This window comes from Prionailurus viverrinus, chromosome B2 (genome assembly GCF_022837055.1).
Source record: "Prionailurus viverrinus isolate Anna chromosome B2, UM_Priviv_1.0, whole genome shotgun sequence".
NCBI classification, from domain to species: domain Eukaryota; kingdom Metazoa; phylum Chordata; class Mammalia; order Carnivora; family Felidae; genus Prionailurus; species Prionailurus viverrinus.
This window is the reverse complement of record NC_062565.1, coordinates 12,585,815-12,600,590: the sequence shown is the minus strand read 5'-3', so window position 1 is coordinate 12,600,590 and position 14,776 is coordinate 12,585,815. Positions and strand designations below refer to the sequence as shown.

At 49.9% G+C, this 14,776-nt stretch overlaps 1 protein-coding gene across 3 annotated transcripts in view; it reads left to right on the top strand.

Moving 5' to 3' along the window:
• Positions 1–14,776, top strand: part of GMPR (guanosine monophosphate reductase) — a 44,731-nt gene that overhangs the window by 16,087 nt on the left and 13,868 nt on the right. For all 3 annotated transcript variants that reach the window (XM_047859914.1, XM_047859912.1, XM_047859913.1), the window contains 2 exons: positions 8,652–8,733; positions 12,260–12,366. In XM_047859914.1, coding sequence (XP_047715870.1) covers positions 8,652–8,733; positions 12,260–12,366 — 189 coding nt within the window. The remainder of the gene's footprint in view (positions 1–8,651; positions 8,734–12,259; positions 12,367–14,776) is intronic.

The following is a 14,776-nucleotide window of genomic DNA, read 5'->3' as shown; positions in this document are numbered from 1 at the left end:
AGAGCGGCCACTAGGTAATTTCCCTGTGTCTCCGTTGTTTTAAACTCTGAATTTTATTTCTCCTCGTATCTCGGCATCGTAAGGAAGTTGGCACCCAGGAATTATTTCTGTTAGTGGAGTTAAATCTGTTAAGAATTGACAAGGATTTTTGAGTGTGTATTTTCATGCTTTCCAATTACAGGAGAAGAAAGAATCAAGAGTTGCCCCAAGGTCGATCAGCAGTACAGTAGGAGAAGTTGGGTGGGAGACTGAAAAATTCATTTTACCCTCCCTAATAGTGCTGCGGTGTCATTGCTTTCATCCGTAACGGTAATACTGCTTATTGAATACCTAGTAGGTTTTAGAAAGTTCGCATCTGTTCTTTCTCTTCTGTTAAGAGTGGGAACCGCTATCCCAGATGTATCCCAGATGAGGAATCTTAGGCTCTGATCTGCTCATACACTTGGAGTTTTCACAAGGTCATACCGATGTGGAACAGCTAAGCTGGGGTTTGAAGCCGGGTCTGTTGGTGTCTAATATCTGGTGTCCTGAGGCTCTTCTGTGGTGACCGCCATCGGTGGTAACTTTTGCTCACGCCAGAGCGAGTAGAAGGCTGGACTCCCGGGACTGCAGAAGCCCCAGCCCTTCAGCTGAGACCTGTAGCCCTAAACAGTATGGGGTATTAAATGTAGATTGTGTGAAACACTGCCTGCGTGGCAGGAGAAAGAGCGTGACAAATATGTCTTGAGGAGACCTTTGTTCATTCCTTGTGGAGAGAAGAAGATCGGGCATTCCTTAGGTTTCTGCTTGGAGGTGGTGGCGTGGTCTAGATCGTTCCAGATCTTTCCAGGTTACCTCCAGTGTGTCAGTTGTGCTGGGGATAGAAGCGACTGATAAACCTGGGATGTCGTCCTTTACCTCCACTGGCAGGAGAGTTCCGAAGGGTCAGGCATGAGAAATGACACGGATTTAGTAAGGCGACTCAGTGGTTCCCCTTTCTTTCTCTTTAGTAATCCTTGCCTTAAATTGTGAAATATGACATACCTACAGAAAAGTGCTTAGAACCTGAGTGTTTCATAAATAGTCCTAGCCTAAGCAAGCCTTCCAGTGTACCTACGTCCAGAAGCCCCTACTCCCACCCAAGAGGGCTGTCCCCCTCCGGACTCTAGTGATCTCTTCCTTCCTTGCATGTCTCTGGTCTCACCACCACTGATCTCTTCTTAACACTGTTTAATCGTGCCTGGTTTTGCCCCTTGTGTAAGCGGTAACCCCGCCCGCATGGCTCTTGTGTCGTCTTTTGCTCCGTAGCATATGGAGACGCAGCCGCATGGTTTTATGGAAGCGGCAGGGCAGGTATGCTGTTCCTGCTGGAACAAATCCGTAATTCTGTCTCCCACACGTCTCCCTTGCCCCTCCCCCTTGCTCTACTTTGCCGCCGGTTGGAACACCCTGAGAATCGCTGAGTGCCCCTGGAGTTGGTGGGAGCTCAGCCACCCGGGGGAAGTCACCTCACCTTCTGAGTCTCATTTTCCGCACCGACAGAAAGGAGGTCGAGGATAATAACAGGCAGAGAATGACGGAGGGGGTCACACGGTGTGGGGTTCACACACAGTTGTTTGTCGGTTGTGAGGACCGTTGGGGGCATATGCCCTGAGCACTGAGGTAGACGTGGAAGGTTGATAGGGAAGAAAACGGAAGGTGGGATGGGAAGATTATTCGTTTTTGTTTTAAGAAGGCAGAGAAAACACGGGCCCCTTCTTTCAAAAGGATAAATGATTGCAGAAATCAGTTGGGGGCTCCTGGGTGGCTCGGTCAGTTAAGTGTCCGACTTCGGCTCAGCTCACGATCTCAAGGTTCTTGAGTTCGAGCCCCATGTTGGGCTCTGTGTTGGTGGTTCGGAGCCTGGAACCTCCTTCAGATTCTGTGTCTCCCTCTCTCTCTCTCTCTCTCTCTGCCCCTCCCCTGCCCGCACTCTGTCTCTGTCTCTCTCTCTGTCGAAAATAAATAAACATTAAAAAAAATGTGCTGTGCTCCAGTGGGCTATGAGTTTTAGCTCACAGCTGGTCCTGCCGACAGCTGAGGCAAGCTGCCCGCTGTGGAGCCCAGGGAGCCCGTGTTCCAGCCCTCAGGGTTGCAGACAAGGGGACAGGGGCAGTGCAGGAGGAGGGAGGCTGCCAATACAAGGGAAGGGGCAGTGTCATGAGTACAGAGCCCCAGGGTTGCTATGGGGATGAGGCTGGGACGGGGGGGGGGGGGGTGGAGAGACTGGCGCAGAGTTCCCACGGCCCTGTGGGCACCCACCACAAGCAAGTGCCCCTTTAGCGTCTGCTGGTTGGCTCTGGGATGTGTTTTTATTGTTCTTGTTGGTTTCCCCAGCAATGAACGGGGGACGTTGGCAAGGTAGGTGGTTATTTCTAAGGCCTTCTTTGCTTGCGCTGACCCTTGAAATCTGCCATTCGTTTGGAAACCTCCAGGACTCTTAACACCCTTGGTTTGGGGAAGTGTAATTTCTCTCATGGCTTTTGGATGCATTACCATTTGTCCAGGGTTTTGGAACTGAAGAGTCTGTAATATGGATGTTGAGTGTCATGATCGTTCCAATGCGGTGAACAGAAGAGGTACTCAGAAACGGTCTTGGTAGGGGTGCCTGGGTGGCTCGGTTGGTTAAGTGTCCGACTCTTGACTTCAGCTCAGGTCACGACACTTCATGAGAGCGAGCCCCGTGTTGGGCTGTGCACTCATAGCATGGAGCCTGTTTGGAATTCTCTCTCCCTCTCTCTCTGCCCCTCCCCTGCTTGTGCTCTCTCTCTCTCAAAACAAAGATTAAAAAAGAAAAGAAGAAGAAGTGGTCTTGGTAGGGGCGCCTGGGTGGCTCAGTCGGTTAAGTGTCTGGCTCTTGATTTCAGCTCAGGTCATGATCTCACCCTTCGTGAGATCGAGCCCCATGTCAGGCTTTGTGCTCACAGCACAGAGCCTGCTTGGGATTCTCTCTCCCTCTCTCTCTCTCTCTGCCCCTCCTCTGCTTGCACTCTCCCTCTCTCAAAATAAATAAATAAAGATTAGAAAAAAAAAAGAAAAGAAATGGTCTTGGTAGCAGCTGGCAGTTCAGGATGTGTGCATTCGGAGCAAGGGCTTATCTGTTGCTCCCTGTTTCCTGTGCGTTCTGGATTTATGTGCACACCCCTTTTCCTTGCCTTTCAGCTAAGGCACTCCCTGCCACTTGTAAGGAGGGAAAAAGCAGGGATTTTTAGAACACTTTGGCAGAGAAGGGTCCTGTAGAAGTGCTGGCTGTTAGAACGGTGTGGTAAGTCCTAGAGCCATTTATTTGCCTGGTGGCTTCCAGAGAGGAAAGAGAATGATGCCTACCGGGTGCTGTAGAAAAAGGCACTGAGTGTGGATGAGACCCTGCTCTTGGAATCCTGTCAAATCTTGGAGCATGGTTACGAGCACCTGCTCTTACTGACGTGAAACTCCATTTCAGAGAGCTTAGGGAACTTTCTGAGGATCTCACAGCCAGCGCGAGGTGAGCCCGGGGTCCAGAGCCAAGCGGCCTGCCTCCGGGACCTGAGATCTTCCGGTTGTACCACACTGCCCACCGGAAACCAAGCCCGCTGAAAAAATGCTTTTGTGCTGGTGCTTCTTTCTGACTTTGTCCGGAGGAGGTAGGTCTGTGACACCTGACCCGTTCAGAGTAGACTGGAGACCTAGCTGCACGCCCCGGGGCAATGCCATGTTAGCCACCGTTGACCGGTGCCCAGGTAGCCGTGGGCACAGCCTCCTGGTTTCTGTGCATGGCCAGTGGCCCAGTTACCTGTCTGCATTCTTGCGGTGGCACTCACGGTCACCTCCTGAGCTGTCCCTCTTCCCGAAGAGGCGGACGCTCTTTAGAATTCCCTGCGGGTTGTCAGCCGTGGGCAGTCTTACTCGTTGAAGTAGGAGAAGTGGTCATGGCTGACGGACCATAACCTCTCAGGCCGAGTTGCCTGGATGTCCTGTTTTCGCCGTCTTTCCGGAACTGTGGCGGAAACCCACGCAGGGCCTCGGATCCAGGTGATGCCTGAGAGCCCCATAGCAAACTCAGTTTAATGTGCCGTGAAAGATGGTTATTGCCTTGATAGCGTCTCCTATTCCTGCTTCCACGGGTAGGTGTAGAGACACGTGCGAGTGCTTGGGAGAAGGTACTGGCATCAGCATTCCATCACCTTCTATGGGAAGTTGGCAGGCCGTGGCCCCTTGGGCCAAACCTGGCCTACAGCTCTTTGCAGGCCCCTGCCTTATCTCCTCCTAGAGAAAGGACTTTTCTTGGCAGAGGGACTCAGAAGAGCCAGTCAAAACTGGGTAGAGAAGTTATTGTTTCATTTACTTCAAAAAAATTTTTAACATTTATTTTTGAGAGAGCGAGCACGAGAGTGGGGAGGGGCAGAGAGAGAGGGAGACCCAGAACCAGAAGCAGGTTCCAGGCTCCGAGCTGTCAGCACAGAGCCCGATGCGGGGCTCGAACTCACGAACTGTGAGATCGTGACCCGAGCCGAAGTTGGACGCTTAACCGACGGAGCCACCCAGGCGCCCCGAGAAGTTATTTTCTAGTAGGTACACACCTTCAGTTTGGGATGATGAAAAGTTGTAGGAACAGATGGTGGTGATGTCTGCACAGCAGTGTGAATGTATTCAGTGCCACTGAATTGTCTGCTTAAAAATAGCTAAAATTGGGGCGCCTGGGTGGCGCAGTTGGTTAAGCGTCCGACTTCAGCCAGGTCACGATCTCGCGATCCGTGAGTTCGAGCCCCGCGTCAGGCTCTGGGCTGATGGCTCGGAGCCTGGAGTCTGTTTCCGATTCTGTGTCTCCCTCTCTCTCTGCCCCTCCCCCGTTCATGCTCTGTCTCTCTCTGTCCCAAAATAAATAAACATTGAAAAAAAAAAAAAAAATAGCTAAAATTAAAAATAGCTAAAAATAGTATTTTAGGTTATGTACATTTGACCACATTGAAGTCTTAAAAAGTAACAATATACAGAAACCATTCTTTTTTTTTTAATGTTTTTTATTTTTGAGAGAGAGAGAGAGAGAAAGAGATCGCGCATAGGGGAGGGGGAGAAAGAGAGAGTCCCAAACAGGCTTCGGGCCGTCAGTGCAGAGCCTGCCACAGGGCTCGATTTCATGACTGTTGAGATCATGACCTGAGCGCAAGTCAAGAGTCGGACACTCAACCGACTGAGCCATCCAGGCACCCCAATACAGAAACCATTCTTATTTTATTTTATTTTATTTTATTTTATTTTATTTTATTTTATTTTATTTATTTTTATTTTATCTTATTTTATTTTAATTTATTTTATTTAATTTTAATTTATTTTATTTAATTTTAATTTATTTTATTTTATTTTAATGTATTTTATTTTAATGTATTTTATTTATTTATTTATTTATTTATTTATTTATTTATTTTAAGAAACCATTCTTAAGTGGAGGGACCAACATTTTACTGAGCACCAACTGAGAGCTGGGCTCTGTCTAGGAATTGAATAGAACTTTCTTTGTAAACCTTATCATGACAGCACCAAGTGGGTGTGGTTAGTCCCGCTTCATAGCAGGATAAAGGGAGACTCAGAGTTACTTCTTAGTTACTTGGTAAGTGTGGGGCCCTAGTCTACCCCAGGTCTTTCTGAACTCATGCTGCCTTAGATCTCTGGGTCTGCAGGGAAGCTGGAAACATTAGGGCAAAACAGTCCTGGTTTGGGTTTTTGCCCAAGGATCTCTCTAATCTTGTTGCTTTTTGCAGCCTTTTCTCTGGGCCCCCATGCTTCTCCTTGACCCGGAGGGGCGGTGGTTGCTGGCAGAGCAGGGGTGGGGTCCTGGACATGCTCAGCCTCCCCTAGGAGAGAGACGTGCCTGGCGGCAATGGCCTGCCTGGTTTGGTGCCCCCTCCCCCTCCCCCCCCAGAAGGTGTGCTTTGTCTCGAGTGCCAGGAACCTGTGCTTTGTCTCGAGTGCCAGGAGATGAGCATGTGCTGTGGACGCAGCCATGTCCAGTCATGCTATCTGTGCCACATAGGCGGTGGGCTGGACCCCCGCTAATCACCCTGGCCCATGCCACACCCCTGCATCATCCCCACATCACCCCTGAGTCACCCCCATGCACAGCTTCCTGGGCGGGGACTGCGGCCATTCCTGGGCTAGAGGGTGTCTCGTTGCCATTTTCATTTCTGATTTTGTCTTTCTCCTTTTCCCCTTAGTTTTGCCTTTTTTGGTTTCCAATTTGATGGGCCAGCTTTAGGCACCTGCCAGTGGAAACTCACCTGTCCTCCTTTCTTTTTTTTTTTATTTTTTTTCAGTATGTTTTTTATGGTTATTTATTTATTTTGAGAGGGTGAGCGTGAGCAGAGGAGGGGCAGAGAGAGAGAGAGAAAGAGAGAGAGAATCCCAAGGAGGCTCCATGCTGTTTGCGCAGAGCCCAATGTGGGGCTTGAACCCACAAACCATGAGATCATGACCTGAGCCAAAACCAAGAGTCGGATGCTTAACTGACTGAGCCACCCAGGGGCCCCTTGTTGATTTTAACAAAATTGAGATCTTACTATTTCCTTCTCTTCCCCCTAACGTTATACTGAAATCGGTTAAGCATTTTCCAATGCCATCTAAGCAACCTTAAAAACATCACGTAGGTGGGAAAACACCAGGTTGTTGAACTATTCCCATTTTGGGTAGTAGATTTGCAGTTTTGTACTGTTACAAATAAATAATATACATCCTTGTCGTTAAATCTTTGACGTCAGCTATGATTACTCCCTTGGGAGAGAATTTTGGGAGCACACTTGCTAGATCAGAGGATGTATGTAGTTCTGCATTTGTTCCATATGGACAATTGCTTTCCGGGAAAACTTGTACGAAAGTAGACATTGCACCAGCAGAGAAAGATGATATCTGTTTCCTCCTTAGTATTTAATGTTTATAGTCGTTGATATTTTAAGTGAAAGGTAGTACCTCGCTGGCATCTGAATCTAAATTGGATTCTTCGTGAGAGTGAGCGCTTTCCCTGTGTTTATTGGCCACTTTAATGTATTTATTTATTTATTTATTTATTTATTTATTTATTTATTTAATAAATAATGTCCTTTGTCAGTTCTTCTGTGAGCTGTTAGCATTTTTTTTTTTTTTGAAGACTTGGGAGAGCTTTTATAATGTTAGTTCACCCTTTGTCATGCATAAGGGATTATTTTTCTCTGCTATGTTATTTGCCTCTTAGTTTTGTCGATTGTATGAAATGTGTGTGTTTGTAGGCACACATGTATCTTTCACTTTTATGCTTCTTACAGGTATTCAAGGCATTCTAAATCTGGGAGGATTCCACTTATAATTTAACTCTTAAATCCGTCGGAAGCTGGTTTTGGGGGCAAGCGTGAACATTAATCCATATCTCGTTTCCAGAAGATCCCTTTCCCCAGTTCTGTCTGTGGAAACCTGGTTCTGTCCCTCAGTGACGTGCAATGCCCCCCACCCCGTTATTGTACCTGGTATTCTCAATGCTCTGGTCCTGTTTCTGGAGCATCCAGCGTTTTCCGTTGTCAGATGTTGTGGGATCAGAGCAGCTTTGAGCCTTCCTCATTAACCTTTCCAAGATATTTTATAGAGTTAAAAGTCACTCTGTCTAGGTTAAAAAAAGAAAACCTGCTCCCCGCCCCCCCTCCCCACTGCCGGGAATGAATTCACTGAAAAGACACTGGGGCTTCAAAGCAAAAAAAAAAAAAAAAAAAAAAAAGAGTAACATGAGTGGGGATGCATTTCCCAAAATAAGACTTTGTACAGTTGTGAAAATTCAGTCAGGCATCTTGCCAAGTATCCTGTGTACCAGCTGAAGAATCCGCAGGGCAGTGAGTCGTAATGAAAAGGGCTATTTTCGTGCTCCCAGGCCCCTGCGGTGAAAGCACTTGTACAATGTCCAAACCAGATGCATCTTTCTGGTTTTTAGCTTCCGCCGCGTCCTGGTGTGCATGTTTATTCTGGGGGCCGCGGCCTCATGTGAAGTCGGAGCATGCTCCAGGCCTGTGGTCGCTAAAGTCTCATCTGCCCTTTCATATCCGGGTGGGAAGCACCGGCCTTGGGGCGGACCCCCAGGCCTTTTCCCATCCATGAGCCGGTGAGACGATCGCGGGGTTTCCTAAGCCTGAGCCCCTAGAGTTCCTTAAAGGTCCTTCAGGGGTTTTTATGGTCTCCAAAACATGTTATTCCCAACAGCAAATATTATGATCATCTGAAAGAGCCTCTCCTTGCTTATTTTATGCATTTGGGTTCTCCGTGAGATTTTGTTTTGTCCACCCTGGGCACGTTCAGAAGCTCTGACCTGGATCATCTCGGGTCTTTTGTGGTTCTAACGTGGCAGCTTGCGTACCTTCTCCTGCTGTTAGCAAACCCAAATGTGGTATGAGGTGTTGAGAGTCTGTGTTCCTAGTCATCAGAGAAGGGAACCAGGGGAACAGCCCTTCCCGCCGACTTGAGATTTCATCTAGAATCAGGAATTGAGCCCGTTGTTTCCCCTCCCCCCCTCTTTTGGGCCCCAGGCGGCGTTGTGGCTTCGGGGCATGCGCCGCTGTGTGTCCAGGTACGGGCTTCTTCATTCGCGCATCTTTGTATCACCAGGAGTAGCTTGTGACTGCGGGCTGTGTGCTTTTCTGCCTCAGGCCGGGAACGTGGTGACAGGGGAGATGGTGGAAGAGCTTATTCTTTCTGGAGCAGACATAATCAAAGTGGGCGTCGGACCAGGTAAGGCTTGCCGGGAAGGCCAGCAGAGGCTGTGTGCAGGGCACTGGGATGGGGGGCTTAGGGACACTGGAGATGGCCAGAAGGGAGCCCGTGGGTGACCCCGCCACTAGGGTGAAGCACATGGCTTCTGGAAGTATCCCACCGCTTTTGGAAGTTGAGCTTCCAGAAGGTCTTGTAGGAAATGTCACTGGGCTGCCACCGGGGAACGTCCCGAAGGAGCCGGGATGTGGGTTGAACGCGAGGTCCTGGTTTCAGAGCGTTAACGCGGAAGAAGAGGATGCAGATTTCGTTAATGATCCTATATTCCTTGAGGAGGAAGGTGAGGGGGCGAAGAATCGTGGGGACGGTTAATGGACATGAACGCCTCCAGTTTACATGAAGGTCTGAGGGACCCCAGACATTGCACATAGTAGGCATGCAGCTCTGAGGCCGCATTTGAACTTGACCCATGGCCCGGTCAGTTACTACTCCCGGCTCCTCACCTGATACATAATGCATCTTGGATTTTGCCCATATTCTCTTAGGCATTTTCTCCTAGAACCACCCATTGGCATCTTGAGTGGAGGAACAAGGCAGAGCCTTTCTGTCCTTCTATTGGGTGGCGCCATTTTCTCTTGGGGCCAGTTGGTGTTCACCTTCCCCTTTGGCTATGCGTGAACACGAACTTTCATGTTTTCATATTCTTCCTTGCACATCCATTCCTAAACAAACACTAACATTGGAGAGAAGGAAAGAACATATACATTTTCAGCTGGGAATAAAAAATAGCAAAGATTTTTTTTAAAAAATATCACCCATTCAAACAAACACTACCCAAAAAGGAAACAAACCATAAAGCAATGCGAGAAGAGTGTGGGAACTCACAGAAGGCATCGTTGGGTTGTGACTTGGCACAGTTACAGCCTTGCGGGAACGGGATGTGTATGAAGAGTCCTGTAGGCTCATCAAAGTACTTGAGTGTTTAACGTACAGGGAAATGGTCAACATTGGGCTTTTGATGGTGCCACACGAGCCAATTGATAACGTCTTCTGAGCAAGAGGAAAGCACCTTTGGTCTTTACTGAGTGTTGGTCATTGAAAAGTCAAAGAGAGGATAAGACCCAGTTCTTACTTATAAGGAGCTCCCCACTTAGGATGTCATTGACTGGGCTAATAATAGAATTGGTTCCCAGTAGCCCAGGGCACTCACCAGTCACCTGCTTAATCAGAAATACGTATTCCCGGATGTGTGCTAGCCGCCATTGTGCTGGGCAGGTGCTGTCCAGGATATGAAGGTGTGTGAGAAGTCTACTCGGCTCTCAAAGAGCCTTTTTTGATGTAATCTTGAGCGTTCAGCTGCATTTGTTTCCTTCATGCACATCCTCTGTGTATACATGCTGTTTCCCCAGAAGATTTATTGTCTTTCCGTTATCCCTGTGTGGGCCGCCCTCCCCGCCCTCCCAGCCCTGGCAGGGCTGTCTATAAAAGCAGAAAGGACTCTCTGAACAGAGTAGGGAGCTTTTCCAGAATGGCTTCTTTAAATTCGTTGCAGATGATTGTTCAATTTCATGAATTCTTTAGCGTAAAAACACTGGGTTTTCTCTAAGTGAATGACAGCATTAACAATGAGCACCCTGGCCCTGTACCTGGGAGGAGAAACATGTCTCCAGCTTCTCCTTTTGACCTGAGCATTAATCAAGACCATTCCCATGCCTTGTTTGACGGCCATTTCCAAGAAAGGTGATCGGCCTACCCTCTGTAGGTCTCTCACATGGGCAGAGCTCTGGGCCCCTGCAGCACGTCCCTGCCTTCCCGCAAGGATCTAGCAGTGGAGTGGGAGAGAAGGCGAGAAGCCAGTTATGAAGCAGAAATTATGAAATGAATTCCGCCTTGCACAATGCAGGGCTGGTAGCTGGGGCAGCGTGTGCCTGGTGGGGAGAAGAGCTCACTGGCTTCGGGATTGCGGCAGCACCTGTTGTAAGGATAGACGTCAAGAGGTGTATTCTGCCCTGGATGGGTGCAGGAGGAAAGGGGGACCCCCCGCGCCTCTGGCTTTCTTGCTGAATCCAGTCCTGGAAGTATAAACACAGTTCTCTGTCTGATCCTGTCCTTGAGGATGCCGGGAGAGATTTGGGGGGGGGGGGCAGTGCATGAAAGGACTGGTGGTGGTGGAGAGTCAGGACAGGAGGAAGGCGTTCTAGGCACCTTGTCCCCAAGCGTCATGGCAGTGGAGTTCAAGCCCCGTCCACTGAGCTGTGAAGCATGCGGGTGACTCATCTATCTGAAGTTCACGCATTCTTTCGGCGACTATTTATAGCCCCCTTGCTATGTACAAGGCTCTGTTCTCAGCGCTGGATCTGCAACAATGAATATCCATGGAGCTTACCATCCAGCAGAGAAAACAGATCCCCTGCATTCTTACACAAATCATTATTTAAATGCTTCTTCTGAAGCGAGTGCTGTGTCAGAACAGCAACTCCCCTGAGGTGGTGACATTTAAGATGAAGCCTGAAAGATGAGAAGGGCTGGCAGGACCGGGGGCTTGGTTCACAGGGAGTGCTGGACGGAGAGAACATCGCGTACAGAGGATCCCCGAGGTGGGGAGAAACTCGTTCTGCCGGAGGAGCTGGAAGGTCGGCGTGGCCGGCGTCTGGGGAGCAGGAGGGACGGAGAGGTGGCAGGGGAGGGCGGCAGGTGGACATTCGGGAGTTCAGTCCGGGTGATCTTGGGGTGTAGGGGGTGCTAACTTGTTGGGAGGGAGGGACGGGACTTGAGCAGGGGTACGTGTGCTCGAGATGGTGGTGCTCTTGGCATGACTCGGCCTGGACATAGCTGGATAATACCCGGCTGACCCGTCAGCCAGGACTGGGGTTGACGGTGGGAAAGGCAGAGGGCAGAGGTCAAAGGGGGCAGAGGGCTTCAGGAGGCTTCCTGACACGGAAGCGGACCCCACAGGCCAGGCTGGATGGGAGCTCTGGAGAGGGTGGGCCATCGCAAAGCCCAAGAGGCCGGGGCCGGTCGACAGACCTGGGTGGGAGAGGGTGCAGGAATGGGGTGGGTGCGGCTCCCTCTTCTCCAGGGCTGCCTGCTAGCCCCGCGGGCCCCGTGGCATCCCCATTGCAACCTCAGGCTGCTGATTTTGTAGGCGAGGCTGTGAGGCTCGGAGAAGTTAGAGATTGACCAACGGTGCAGGTAGAGAGGCCATGGGAGGAGACCAAGGGGTCCCTGCAAGTATACTGTGGCTGTGAGGGGAAGTGAGGGACGTGGGAAGGGTCGGAGCGTACACAGGGACGGTCTGTGGCCATGCGGTGGGGGCTGATGGCACAGGTGAGTGACAGCGACAGGGGGTGGGGAGAGGGCGTCCTGGGCAGCCGCAGTTGACGGCGGTGAGGACCGGAAGGGACGAGGCCAGATGGTGTGGTTCTAACCACCCGCCCCGCCTCCACGGAAAGAAAGTTCACCGCCACCCCCTCCCCGCCGGCAATGCCGGGGTTGGAGGCTCGTTCTTAACCGTCTCTCTTTGGGCCCCGCTCCTCCCACCATCCAGGCTCTGTGTGTACCACCCGCACCAAGACCGGGGTGGGCTACCCCCAACTGAGTGCCGTGATCGAGTGTGCGGACTCCGCCCACGGCCTGAAGGGGCACATCATCTCCGTAAGTGCCCGGCGGGGCAGGGGGGGTGCACGTGGGAACACCTCGGGGCTTCGGGGAGGCCCCTGCTCCTTGACCCTTCATCCACTTGGCATCCCGTGGGCTTGGCAGTGAGCCGGGCACCTTGGTCACAGCGGTGACATCTGGCGGAGACCCAGGCCCTGCTCCCCAGGCACATTAGTCACTAACAACTCAAGGCCGTAGGCAGCAGGATGGGGGCTACGCGGGGAGCTTTGAGAGAACGAGGGAGCCGCAAATTAGTTGGCTACAAAGCACCCCAACCTGGGTGGATCAAACGAGAGAAAAACTCCCCGTCTCCCCGTTGGGGAGGCCAGAGGTCTGAGATCGAGGTATCTGCGGGGTCACGAGGGCCGTGGGGGAGCCTCTGTTCCCAGCCTCTGGAGCTTCTGGTGGTTTCTCGGCTGGTGGCACCATAGCCTCGTGTTCCTGTGGCGTCTGCCCCGTGTGCGTGCGTGTGTCCATGTTTCCCCTTTGTGGGAGGACTCCAGTTGTGTCGGATTAGGGACGCACCCTCCTCCAGGACGACTTCATGTTAGCTAGTCCCACCTGCAGTGCTGTGAAATGCTGCCAGTGACAAGTCACCGGAGTGAGGGCCGATGCAGTGGCTTGGTGGGGGCAGAAGTTACATTTCTGTGGGCTCAGAAAAGACGGGAAGGGGTGAGGGGAGGCAGGGAGCGTGATCTAGCAGCTCTTCCAGGAAGCTCCCGGAAGGACTGCGGCGTGGTGCTCAGCCTCTAAACATCAAGGATCGAGTGAGTGAATGAATGCCGAGTTAAAATCTGTCCTCACCTCAGCCGTGGTTCTACACTACCTTTACTGCTGTGGTGACTGCCATGCAGACAGTCACAGAGACGGTCCCCTGCTCTTCCCTTCCAGATAAGGTGCTCGAGGGGCGCCTGGGTGGCTCAGTCGGTTAAGCGTCCGACATGGGCTCGGGTCATGATCTCGCAGTTTGTGAGTTCGAGCCCCGAGTCGGGCTCTGTGCTGACACTTGCTCAGAGCCTGGAGGCTGCTCCAGATTCTGTCTCTCCCTTTCTCTCTGCCCCTTCCCCACTCTGTCCCTCAAAAATAAATAGACATTAAAAAAAAATTAAAAAAAAAAAAGATGCTCAGAACAGGACAACATGTGGGATATAATCTGAAAGACAACCACAGTTTCCACTTATGTGGATGTTTTTATAAATACGTGTATATACACACACACGTATAAATTTGTACATACGTATAAAATAAATATAAACGTATAAAATATATTACATACTTACATAAAAATATATGTAATGTATAATTAACCATATAATTAAATATATAATCAAGAATATATAATGTAAATATAAAAATACACGTTCCCTTAGTATACATTCATTACATTATATACAGTTAGGTACATATTCCACTTATGTGCATGTTTTATATACATAACATGTTTATTTTGCATTTATGTTTCTAAAAATCACATATGTGTAATTTTCTTTACAAATTCTGAATTAGTGGCATGATTTTAGTGGTCCTGTAACACTGTTGACTCTTTTCAGTGTTCGGTTGCTCAGCTGGGCTCCCACGTTAAATAATTGATAGGTGATTTAAAAACAACACACAAATGCGTCAAACAAATTACATATCCCTGCAGAATGATGTCGTGTTGGTTTCAGCTCAGCACTTCGGCATGTTGATGTTTGATTTCTGGACTTGCTTTGGGGACATAATAACACTCTTTAAAAACCCCTACGTGCATACTCCCTCGTGTCGAGCCTCACCGTGGCAATTGGGTTGCTGTCGCTGTTGCTTCCCCGGAGCTGGGGTCCTGTCCTTACCTTGCAGTCCAGTGCAGTGTCCTCCTCCTAATTCTTCGTGCGAGTTTTTCGTCCATCCGTCCATCCAATCAGCAAGTGTTTATGGAACATCTACTGTGTGGAATAAATGACAGGTTTATTGGTTGCTGACAGTTGTAAGGACCTCCATTCATTACCCCTTCCCTGAGCGCTTGTCCCGGGGCCCAGATGAACACCCGTTCACTGTGATGTAAAGCCCTTTGCTGAATGCGGTGACCCAGCTCCCTGAGATCCTCAAACTGCGTCAGTCTCCAGTATGATGTAGGGCAGTGGTCCTTAGGTCCCCACTTTGGCCTTGTTTTGGGCTGGCTACATGAGAGTCACCACAGAAGCTTTCTTAAAAAGATATCCCTGGACCCCATCTTAGCAAATTCGACTCTTCAGAAGTTGGCCACAAAAGCACCATGTGTAATTTAGTCATGAATCTCTATTACATGATAATTTTCACCATTAAGAGTCTTCATCAAAATACGGACCCCGGGGGCACCTGGGTGGTCCAGTTAGTTGAGCATCCAGCTTCAGCTCAGGTCATGATCTCACGGGTCATGAGTTCGAGCCCC